Consider the following 12,175-nt stretch of genomic DNA (forward strand, 5'->3'; position numbering starts at 1 on the left):
GATGCATTGGTGGATGACGAGGGCAGAGCTGCAGCTGAAGCCCTTCCCACACTCCCCACACTCGTAGGGCCATTCCCCAGTGTGGATCATCTGGTGGCTGATCAGGGTGCTGCTCTGCCTGAAGCTCTTCCCACACTCCAAGCACTTGTGGGGCTTCTCCCCATTGTGAAGCGGCCCATGGACCACCAGCTCTGAGCTCTGGCTGAAGCTCTGTCCACCTTCCTGGCTCAGGGTGCGTCTTTCCTCCTCAGAGCACCCTGGGCTGGGTTTGGAGCCCTCCTCTTGTGAGATCTCTGGGGATTTTCCTCCCCATTGGATTCCTGTGCCCTGGAGTCACGCAAAATGGCGTCTTCCATGAGGTCCGGCCCTGGGGATTTTTCCTCCCTGGTCTCCATCCTCAGCTCCTTCTCTGGGGGAGGAAGGACAAGGAGCGGATGGGATTTGCCTCCGTGCCACAGGGAAGGGGAAGGAGATCCCCCCAGTGCATCCCCGGCAGGACGGGGTTGGAAGCAGGGTTGTCCTGCAGCCAGGGGCTGTGCTGGGCTGGGAGATGGAGCAGGAGAGAGGGGGAAAGGGGCACTGACTTCCTCCTCACCTTCCTGAATGTCCCGGGGCTCCTTCCTCTTCCTTGCAGCCTCCTCCTCCATCTGGCAAAGGTTTGGGGATGTGAAATCCTGTTCAGGGAGGAAAGCAAGGGATGAGCGCATTGAATTTTTTACTGGTTTCAAGGCAAACCTGGAGGAGAGTCTAAACCAGAATTACAATTTCATAAGAAAAGAAGATCAAGGCAATGCTACAGAAACACTGCCTTAAACTGACAGAGTCAGGATATAACCTGACACCCTGTTGCTGCTCAGGGTGGTGGCAGCAGTCCCATTAAATGGTGGCTGCAGTCCTGTTGCAGTGATGAACGTGATTCTCTCCAAGCAGTGATCCTGTAGCAGGGTCTGGTCTTCCTCTGGAGGTCCAGGGGTGGTTCTGGAGCTCTTGTCCTCTGGGAATCCAGTAGGCAAGCTGCTCCTGGTGTTGCAAGGCTCACCTTATATGCAGGTAGGAATGCTTGGATCCTGCCCCTGGGCGGAGCATCCCACAATGGGAGGATGGAATTTGATCAGTCCTGCAGTGACACTCAATGGCCCATTCCCAGAAGATATCTCCCCTGGAGGGCGTTATCAGGGCTGAGTCATGGAAGAGATCAAGAACACTGCCCCACCTGTTTAGAGCAGTTGATGAAGATGGGGATTGAAAACATGCATTTGGTTCCATCTTACATTGCAGCCTGAAACAGTGGGGGAATCCCTGCTCAGGGGGTGAACACCACCCCCCTTACCCAAACTGGCTCAGGTGTAAAACCCCCACCCTGGGAAGGCCACACACACAGGGGACAATGTCACACTTGCCCTGCCCCAGGGGAGGTCTCTGTCCCTCTCAGTCCGTGGCTGTCCCCCCTTTTCTCTTTCACAGGCCGGGGGCTTTGCCAAATCTAAGAATAATTTTTCTTTTGTCCCTGTCACCTTTGTGACATCTACACAGAGCTTTCCCTTCCTTTTCATAATCTTTTCATAAAAGAGGTATCACAATGTATTCGGCCAAATTTCCACTTTTCTTTTATCAGAATGTGCCAGCAGCTGAGCTGGAGCTGGGCAGGACCAGTGGATTTTGGAATTGCCACAGAATCGCTTCTACTGTAAGTTTATTAAATTTTGGGATTTGTTTGCATTTTCACCACAAGTGACTTGTGGGAAGATCAAATTCAAGGCATTTTCTGTAGGGTTAAGTTTGATTTCTGTCAAGAAACAACTTTACTTTGTCCAGTGCCCAGGGGATGGTCAAGGGGTCTCTGAGCCTCTCACACTGGGGGATGCTTGGGAGGGGTTTGGGGGGTTGTCCCTGTCCCTGTCACCCCAGGCCATTCCCCAGGGGTGTCCCTGTCCCTGTCACCCCAGGCCATTCCCCAGGGGTGTCCCTGTCACCCCAGGCCATTCCCCAGGAGTCTCCATCATTCTCATCCCAGGGAATGCCTGGGGGGTCTCCCTCCCTCTCTCCCCTGTGCCAGGGGGTGCTCGGGGCAGTCTCTGTCCCTCTCAGCCCAGGGCATGCTCGGGGCTCTCTGTCCCCTGGCCCTGGGGGATGCTCGGGGGGTCTCCATCCCTCTGGCCTCAGGCAATGCCTGTGCAGGGCTGGGCACCAGGGGCTCTGTGTCCCTCTCACCGCTGAGGCTGCTCGGGGCTGGGGGGGCTCTGCCACCTTCTCACCCCTGGGGAGGCCGGGGGGGGTCTCTGTCCCTCTCAGCCCTGCTGGCACCCCACCCAAACATCATCGGGGTCACAGGGACAGAGACACCCCCAAAGCCCCAGAAGGGCTGAACCTGGGATTTGGTTTGGGGCTGAGGATTTAGGAAGGGCCTGGAATTGGGGCTGGGCTTGGAGTTGGGGCTGAGATTTGGATTAGAGCTGGGATTGGGGTTAAGGCTAGACATGGGATTGGCTTTAGGGCTGGGGTTGGGATTGGGTCTGGGGCTAGATGAGTCTGGGACTAGGATGAGATTAAATTCAGAACTGTGAGTGTGTCTAAACGTGGAGCGAGATTGAGACCAGGATCAGGGTCAGGTTTGGGACTGAGCTCACCCAGAGCAGGACAGGAGGGGATGTCACTGTGGGAAGGTTTTGGGGAAAATCATGGATTGGGGAAAAACAAGATGTGAATGCTTTTGGTTGGGGATTCCTCTTGCCCGAGTCCATCTCTAGAAGTCACCTGATGTCCATAATAACCTCCAAAAATCAAGAGTGTATAAAAAAAGCGCCACCAGGAGTTTCCCATTTCCAGTCTCATCCCTCTGGGGTTCTGGTGGTCCCCTGTCTCTGGGCTGCTGGGGATCCCATGGGTCCTGGGGATCCCCCCTCTCCAGGGTCCTGCTAAGGGATGCCGGCGGATTTTGGGGTCCCAAGGTCCCTCTCTCCAGCCTCCCCTCAATCCAGCCACTTGGGGTTCCCCCCTCTTCCCACCACCCTGTCCTGCTTTAGGGCAAATTTGGTTGAAAACCTCCAAAAGGAATTTCCTCTGGAATGCAGATTCAGCAGCCCCACCCTCAGCCAGTTCGGGAAAATATTTCCTTGGAGAAAACTGAAAAAAAACCACTTTATTGAACAGGCAAAGCATTCACCAGCACAAAAATTGAACAATATTAAGCAATAAAACCTCCTGCTGCTGGAAAATACGTGACAAACTCCCAAAGTCCTTCCTTGGGCTGTGGCTTGGCTGACTCAGTCTCTTATCAGTCCCTTATCAGTCCTGCCTGTATTGGAAATGCCACGGCCCAGGCTCAGCGCGGTGGGCCACAGGTGGGAGCTGCCGGTGGTGTTCTGGGTGTTCAGTCCAGAGCAGGTTTAAACAGCTCCAGAGAAAAAGAAAAAGAACAGTTCAGGGAACTTCTCTGCCTCAGAGAGCTAAAAACTAACTAAAAGCAAAGGAGAGCTCTGTCCTGCTCTCTGTCCATCCAGGAGCCGGAATGTGGAGGAGTGAGTGCAGTGCCTGAAAACAAACTGCAGCTTCTTCCTCCTCCCCTTGGCTCTCAGAACCAGCCTTAAAGGTGCAGAACTCATTTCTGGGCTAAAGGGACCGATGGGGCACGAGCATCATGAAGTCACCCCAGGACGCGCCCCTGTCAGGGTCAGGGGGTCCCGTCCCCACCTCATCTCCGGGCTGCCGGGGGTGCCCCAGCTCCGGTATCGCCCCTTCCCCTCTCCCCGCCCCGGGGGTCCCCCGTTCCACAGCCCCGGCTCTCACGGGGATCCCCAAAACCAATGTCCCGCCCCGTCGGTACCGGGCCATCCCCACGTGGACCCCCCGGGACCCTCCCGAGGGGCGATCGCGGCTCCTCTGCCCCCGAAAAAGCTCCTCTTAGGGAGCCCGGAGATACCCGGGGCTCGAGTCCGGGATCTGCCGGCTCCGAACACGCTCCAAAAAAATCCTCCCGGACACCCCTGGCTGGAGCCGGGGCGAGCTCGGCCTCGCCCTCACCTGCGGCTCGGGGCTGGGGGCGATGCTCCCGGGGCAGGGGCTGCTGCAGGCTCAGCGTGCGGGCGCTGCGAGCGCCGGGATTCTCCCGCTCCCGCTCCTGCTCCTCCTCTCCCTCCTCTTCCTCCCGCATTTCCTCCGCTGCCAGCCCGGACCCCCCTTTCCCACCCCTCTGCCCCGCGGCCCCGCAGCCCCGGCTGCTGGGTGGGGGAGCCCCCGATCGGCCCCAGGGCTGGGCAGGGGGCTCGGGGACCCCCCCGGGGCGGATCCGTGCCCCCGGCCCGAGCCCCAAACTCCGCTCCGGGGCCGCTGGGCTCTGCGGGTCCGCCTGGCAACCGGTGAGTCATCGGCAAGAAAAGCTCTGGTTGGCTGGAAATTGTTCAGCGCGTCCTCTGATTGGCTGGAATTGTGAAAGGCGCTGAGCCCTGCGGGTGGCCCCGGGAGCTGCGGAGTCCGGGCCGGAGCCTTTTTCCTCTTTCTTTCTCCCCCTCTAAGACCTCTTTCCTATTTCTTTCTTTCTCTGAGATCTCTTCCCGATTTCTTTCTCTCCCTCTCTCCTCCCATTTCTTGTTCAGTTCAATCCAAGTTCGAGCAGATCCACAGGTTGCGTTCCCACGCTCTCATTCGCACCTTCCCTGGGGCAGAGGCGTCACTCCCTCGCGAAATCGTAACCCATGGGCAGGGTCCCTTCCACCGCAGTCGTTCCAGGATTCGGTCAGTGACTCGCTTTCCTTCTTTCCTCTACTTCCAGCTGGGAATGTGATGGAAAATGTCGGAAAGCCACCTTTGCCGTGTGCTCTGGGAGCCCACAGAGCTGCTGGCCCTTGTCCCCTGGCCCTGCACAGCTCCTTGGGAGGCACGGCAGGAGCAGCACCCTGGCAGCCTCGGGAATGCCCCTCTGGGATCCATGGCTGCCAACCCCGTCCTGCTGGGGATGCACTGGGGGGATCTCCTTCCCCTTCCCTCTGGCACGGAGGCAAATCCCATCCTCCCCTTGTCCTTCCTCTCCCCAGGAAGGAGCTGAGCATGGAGACCAGAGAGGAGAAATCCCCACAGCAGAAACTCATGGATGAGGCCATTTTGAGTGACTCCAGGACACAGGAATCCAATGGGGAGGAAAATCCCCAGACATCCCACAGGAGGAGGGGCTCCAAACCCAGCCCAGGGTGCTCTGAGGAGGAAAGACCCACCCTGAGCCAGGAAGGTGGACAGAGCTTCAGCCAGAGCTCAGAGCTGGTGGCCCATGGGCAGCTTCACGATGGGGAGTAGCCCCACAAGTGCTTGGAGTGTGGGAAGAGCTTCAGGCAGAGCAGCACCCTGATCAGCCACCAGATGATCCACACTGGGGAATGGCCCTACGAGTGTCGGGAGTGTGGGAAGGGCTTCAGCTGCAGCTCTGCCCTCATCATCCACCAACGCATCCACGCTGGGGAGAGGCCCTACGAGTGTCCCCAGTGTCAGAAGAGGTTTTACACCAACTCCGATCTCCTCCTGCATGAGCGGATTCACACGTTTGAGAGGCCCTTCCGCTGCCCTGACTGTGGGATGGGCTTCAAGCGCAACTCCCACCTCATCAGGCACCAGCGGATCCACACCGGGGGGAAGCCCTACAAGTGTGGGGAATGTGGGATGAGCTTCAGCCAGAACTCTAACCTGATCTCCCACCAGAAGACCCACACCAGGGAACGACCCTATGAGTGTGGGGAATGTGGGAAGAGCTTTAGGCAGAAGTCTCTCTTGATCTGCAACCAGAGGATCCACACTGGGGAAAGGCCATACAACTGTGGGGAATGTGGGATGACCTTTAGTAGGAAGACCCAAATGATCATCCACCAAATGATCCACACAGGGGAGAGGCCCTACCAGTGCCCCGAGTGTGGGAAGAGGTTTCACACCAGCTCTCAGCTCCTCCAGCACCAGCGCATTCACACGGATGAGAGGCCCTTCCACTGCCCTGACTGTGGGAAGGGCTTCAAGCACAACTCCACCCTCGTCACCCACCGGCGCATCCACACTGGGGAGAGGCCCTACGAGTGTCCCCAGTGTGGGAAGAGCTTCACCAGCAGCTCTCACTTGACCAGACACCAACGGAGGCACGAGTAAAAGAAGCCCTGCACATGCCCCAACTGCAGGAAGAGTTTAATGCACTGCTCCAGCTTTATCCCCCATTGGAGACCCCACGTTGGGAAGAGCCCTGGTGATCCATGTTCCCTGTGATCCATGCTGGGAAGACACCTGTCCCTTTTCCTGCCCCTGCCAATGACATGATGTGGGATTGGAGAACATGAGGGTCTGGCCATGGCCCTGTCATTACATTCACTCCCACCTCAGGTCATTGCCAGGGGCAGGAAAGGGACTCTCTCTCTCTCTCTCCCTGAGGAGAAGGGTGTCCTTTCCAGAGAGGAGGAAATACATTGCCAGGAAGAACTAGTTGTTGATGTTGTAGTTTTCTCTGTAAATAGTTTTACTTATCCCTTCTGTTATCAATATTGTTTTTGTTCCTGTTTGTTCTTTATCTCACTGCAGTTCCCAATAAATTGTTCTTATTCCAGCCTGGGATCTTTGCCTTTTGTGCTTTCCATGGGAGGCGGGAGGACAGCGAGGGCAGCGCGGTTTTAGCAGGAGCAGGAAATGGGGGAATCCCATTCCTGAAGCCCAGCCCATGGAAACCGAGCATCCCAGCTGGTGCCAGCCCTGGTGGCCATGGCAACCACCCCTGGCATGGGGTCTCCATGGAGCTGCCAAGGGACTGAGCATAGGAACAGGGGGCTGGTGATGGTTGCCTGCTAAGGATCAGATTTGTCACAGGCCCTCAGAAGGGTTCCATGGGGACTTTCCAAGAATCTCCAGGCTGTTCCAGAGCTGGAATGTCACAAGCAGAGACAGGGGCTCCATGGAGACCTCCCAGGGCTTTCTGGGGATGGTAAAGAGCCCTGTGGTCAGAGGCAGTCACAGCCATTCCGTGGTGACATCCCAGGAGTCCCCAGGCTGCCAGAGAGCTGGGATGTCCCAGACACTCACATGGGTTCCCGTGATGGGCACAGTGGGAGCTTCAGGCAACATTTATTAGAGGAGCTCCTGTTGGGTCACAAGGTCCAGAAACGATCCCCAATGCTCCCCATAGATCCCCAAATGTCACTGTGTAATCAGTGTTCCGTGGTTTCTTTCCAATGGAAAACAACCATCCTTATCCTCCAGGTGTCCATGTCTGAAATTGGGATTCCACCTCCAAAATTCTGGATATCCAAAGGTTACTCCCAAGCACAATATGCCAGTACCATCAAGCCTGGCTGGCCTTGGCCTCTGGTGACTGCCCCTGCAACACTGGGGCTGGGTTCTTCCCTTCCCCTGGAGATCCCTGGGACACTGAGGGGACCTCATGGAACCAAGGGGATCATTGTGGCACCATTGGAGCCCATGGAACCAAGGGGCCATGGTGACCCAGCGGGGCTTCATGGAACCCAGAGACCATTATGGCTCTGTGGGGCCTGATGGAACCATGGAGACCATTGGGACCCTTCAGGGCCTGGTGTCACCAAGGGGGCATTATGGCACCTCAGGGCCTCAGGGAAGCAAGGGACCATTGGGACACTGTGGGGCCCCATGGAACTGAGGGTACATGGAACAGGCCTGGCTGGTTTGGCCTCCCAGGGCCACCTGACAGGTCTGGCTGATGTTGGGATGTCAAGGGCTGCCTCTCATCAGCTCCTGGAACACTGGGGCTCCGTGCTTTCCTTGCTATAGAAAAGAACCCTCCCTCTTTTTAAATGTCCATTGCCAAAATTGGTATTCTCTAAAAAAATTTTCCTATATGCAAGGGTTTCTCTCAGAAAAAAAACCTGCCACTTCTGGCTGGCCTTGTCCTCTGGTGGTCACCTCTCTTCTGCCTGGCAAACACTGGGGCTCTGTTCCTTCCTTCCTATGGAAAAGAATGAACCTTCATGTCCATGGTCCATGGCCAAAATGAGAATTTGGCCTCCCAAATTCCACATGTCCAAAGATTGCTCCCAGACAAAAGTAGCCAGGACAGACATGTCAGGCTGGCCCTATCCTCTGGTGATTTTCTTATATTCTGAGCTGAATGCTTTCAGTTGAAAACACCTTGGGGAGGGCCCAGAGATCTCCCAAGGAGGGGTTTTGAGGCCTCGGGCACATGAGCACTACATATGGACAAAGGAGCTCTGTGCTCTGTGCAGTTGTGGTGGTTTTGCATCATGGAAGTGATGTCCTAAGAGAAGCTGCTAGCAGTTTCATCTGTGTCTGACAAAAAACCAATCAGTAATTATCTTTGAGAATTGACAATCTGTTAAACCACTAAGGAAACTGTACACGCCTCTGTGAAGACACATGTTAAAGATGGGAAAGCCTGGGAGGGTCTCTTTCCCTTCTGGCCGGCACAGAGGTAACAAGGCTGACCCGGCCCCGTCTCAGCCAGGCCGGGCCGGGCGGCTCCTGCCGTGGGGCCGGGCCCCTTCCCAGGGACCCCGCCAGGCCCCATCGGCTGCCGGGCAGGGCAGGGGAGGCCGCGGGGCCGAGGCCGGGCCGGGCCATGGCTGCAGTTGGGAACATCTGGGCCCTGCTGAGCCCTGCCCCGCCGCCAGCCCGGGCCCAGCCAGGATCCGCCGGGCCCCAGGAGCAGCCCCGGGCCGGGCCGGCTCGGCCAAGATTCTGCCACCCTTGGGGTTCACCTGCTGTGGGAATCCTTAAAATCAGAGGGTTTTGGGAAAGCTGCACAAGGCAGGCCCCACAGACAGCAGAACTGTGATTAGAGCTAAGCAGTAGCCATAAGATTGGTCAGCAGAAAAATTATGTAAGAAGTAGAATAATAAGGACAAATAGAACAATTTCTATGTGTATTAACGCTTGTCTAGAATAACTCCCTAAGCTACAGAAAAGTTATCTAGCAAGATATTAGGGAGTTCTAAGCTTGATAATGGAGCTCTGTGCATTGTATCTTGAGGCTTTCCAGCAGGTATTGTATTCGAAATAAGCAAGCATTCTTTTAACCAAAGGTATGTGTGCTTATAGTGGTTGGATGGAACTTTTCCTTTATGTGATTGGTCAAAAAACTGATAAAGAAAGTTTTAACATTAGGTTCTTGGACTGCTTCCTGGGATGTGAGCTGATAGCATCTTCCCATTGTCATAACCATGTAATGAGACTGATGCTGGAAAATAAAATAGCTCAAGGCACGTTCCTAGCAGTCCCATCCCATTCCTGATTTGTACATGGACCCCTGGCCAGCGACAGTGGCCAACCTGCATTCAGGCAGGGGCAGCGACTGCTGTACTCATAGAGGAGAGCAAAAAATTGGGGGAAAATTGAATATATATACCCCACACTCAGAAGTATCCTAAGCCAAAAAGGCTGACAAATGGCTCACTGATTCCTGAGTGCTAAAGTACAAAGCCATCTTAATAGATAATAGTTTAGAGTTAATTGAGTAACCAACTCAACACTGCCCAGTTTTTGTATGGAGAACCAGGTGAGGAACTAATACATAATTGCCTAGAGGATATAAACTATCAAACTAAAGTAACAGAGGACCTAACAGATCAACCACTCCAAGGTGGAAAATGACTGAACATTGATGGACCTTCATGGGTAATAAAGGGGCACAGGGTATCGGGGTATGCTACAGTGCATGAAGGGTTGGTAGCCATAGAAAAGAGAAAGTTACCTTCCAACTGGTCAGCCCAAGGTGTGAGTTGTATGCCCTAAAGTGAGCTCTGGAAATATTAGCACAGAAAAGGGGAACAACATATACAGACTGAAAATATGCTTTTGGAACAGTGCATGCCTTTGGAAAAATTTGGGAAGAGAGGGGGCTATTAAATTCAAAGGGAAAGTGACTGATTCATGAATAATTTGTCTTAGAAGTGTTAGAAACCTTACAATTACCAGAGGAAGTAGTGGTGGTATATGTTGAAGGACATCAAAAAGGGGCACAAGGGAACAATTTAGCCAATTTAGAAGCTAAAAATGCAACTGAATCAGAGAGAGTAAAACTAATAATAGTATTAACACCCATGAGAGAAATGCAAAAAGTCCCTGCATTCAGTGGGACAGAAGAGGAAGAACTCCTTAAAATAGGAGCCAAGAAACATAACAAAGGGAAGTGGAGATGAGCAGATGGGAGGCAAATGTTGAATAAACCCCTTGGCAAGAAAATGCTAGAAGGCATACATGGAACAACACATTGGGGTACACAAGTGCTCAGTGATCAATTTCTAAGGAATTGGGGATGCACAGGAATTTTCAGAATCGCTAAGCAAGTAACTGAACTGTGTGTGATATGTCAACAAGTGAATAAGAAAATGATGAGGAAAACACCCAGGGGAGGGCGAGAACTGGCCTTAAGGCCCTTCTAAAACATCCAAAGAGACTTTCCTGAGCTTCCCCAGGTACAATGGTGGAAGTTTTTGCCAGTGATAGTAGATCGCTTGACTCATTGGGTAGAGGTGGTACCCACTGTGAAAGCCAATGCCAGTGTTGTGAGTAAAACACTTCTAGAATCAATCATTCCCCAATATGGGATGGCAAACAAGATTGATTTAGACTGGGGAACTCATTTCACATCAGAGATATTGCAGAAAGTCTTTCAGGCCCGGGAGTGAAATTGGAATTACACACTCCATGGCATCTACAGAGTTCTGGTCAGGTTGAGAGAATGACTCCAACTCTTATAGGAGCTCTAGTTAAGGTAATGATTGAAACCCAAATGTCATGGATAAAATATCTCCCTTTGGCCTTATTAAGAATTAGAACCCAACCCTGGTCAGATCTGGGGCTGTCACCCTATGAAATGATGTTTGGGTTTCTCTTCCTGACCTCACCCCAGAAGGCTGCCACCTATGAGGAAGGGGAAGCCAATGCCAAGAAATAAGTGATGTCTGTAGCACAAACCTTAGAAGGGCTAAGACATAAAGGGGCAATTCCTCAAACTACCACCCTGGATTTCAGAATCCATAATATTAATCCCGGGGATTGGGTGATGATTAAGCCATGGAGAGATCAGCCTCTAACTCCCCAGTGGGAAGGTCCCTTTCAGGCACTGCTCAGCACCGAATCGGCCGTGCGAGCTGCAGAGCGGGGATGGACTCATGGCAAGAGAGTCAAAGGCCCAGGAGAAGAACCCAAAGAGTGGACTGTAACATCCAGGCTGGGTGAAACAAGATTGACTCTCAAGCAGAGACTGAGAGTCAACCAGAAAAACACCAAGATGCCAAAAAAGGTAGAGTCAAGCTTCCACCAACCAGCTCGAGAATTGTGTTCCTGTTTTCATGGGTGAGAATTACCAGCATCTGTTGAGGAGAAGTACACAAGGGACTGTAAAAGGTAATGGGACAGCTTCTTTAAGAAAATAAGACAAAGGAAGGAGGGCAAGGCCAGGTTGGCCCCTTTGTTTGCTACCAAGAAGGCTCCATAGCCCTGCTGTGGGTAGCAACCCCGTAGGCATGGCAAGGTAGGGACAAAAGGCCATTCCAGACCTCTATAATTCCTCAGTTGTCTTTTAATTCAACAGGGACTGGAGGGCAGGACCGAGTTGGCCTCTGTACTCACCCCTAAGATGCACCAACTATGGGTAGCAGCCACACAGGCACGGTAGATGGGAGTCAAAGCCACACTGGACCTCTGGGATGCCCTTTTGTCCATTCCAAATAAGTGTGTCTAAGGAAAACCTGAGATTTTTTCTCCTGTTCCCACTGTCCTTGCCCGCATCAACAGATGCTGGTATGACTCATTCAAAAGAGAGAGAAACTTTTTTACTTAATTGTTTGAGCAAAATGCCTTACAGAAAAAGAAAAGGGGGGGTTGTTATAGATGAGTAATCCTATAGTTGACGCTCACAATTAAGGGGTGAATATTAAATATATGTTAGGAGAAGATTTGTAGATGTACAGTTATCCTTCCCCTCCCCCTTGCATTGCTATCACAGGATGGCCTCAGTAGCTGGGGCATTTGGGAGGGTTGGCTTGTTCCTATGGCAGCACCTGACCTCCAATCAAGGTGTGAGACAGTGATCTCCACCACTGGACAGTGAAGAAGGAGTCGATTGACAAGAATTTGGGAAGGGCTAGAGTTATAAAAGACAGAACATCCATTTTGTAGATGAGCACATGGTTACTGAATCCTTTGCTCCTGATGTGATATCCTT

General features: G+C 53.2%; 1 protein-coding gene across 1 annotated transcript in view; it reads left to right on the forward strand.

Moving 5' to 3' along the window:
* The first annotated feature begins 342 nt into the window (after positions 1-342).
* Positions 343-12,175, forward strand: part of LOC143692497 (uncharacterized) — a 53,179-nt gene continuing 41,346 nt past the window's right edge. Inside the window, exons 1-3 of the mRNA XM_077172730.1 lie at positions 343-359; positions 4,662-4,731; positions 5,287-6,061. Coding sequence (XP_077028845.1) covers positions 343-359; positions 4,662-4,731; positions 5,287-6,061 — 862 coding nt within the window. The remainder of the gene's footprint in view (positions 360-4,661; positions 4,732-5,286; positions 6,062-12,175) is intronic.

Source organism: Agelaius phoeniceus (genome assembly GCF_051311805.1).
Source record: "Agelaius phoeniceus isolate bAgePho1 chromosome W unlocalized genomic scaffold, bAgePho1.hap1 SUPER_W_unloc_1, whole genome shotgun sequence".
Lineage (NCBI taxonomy): Eukaryota > Metazoa > Chordata > Aves > Passeriformes > Icteridae > Agelaius > Agelaius phoeniceus.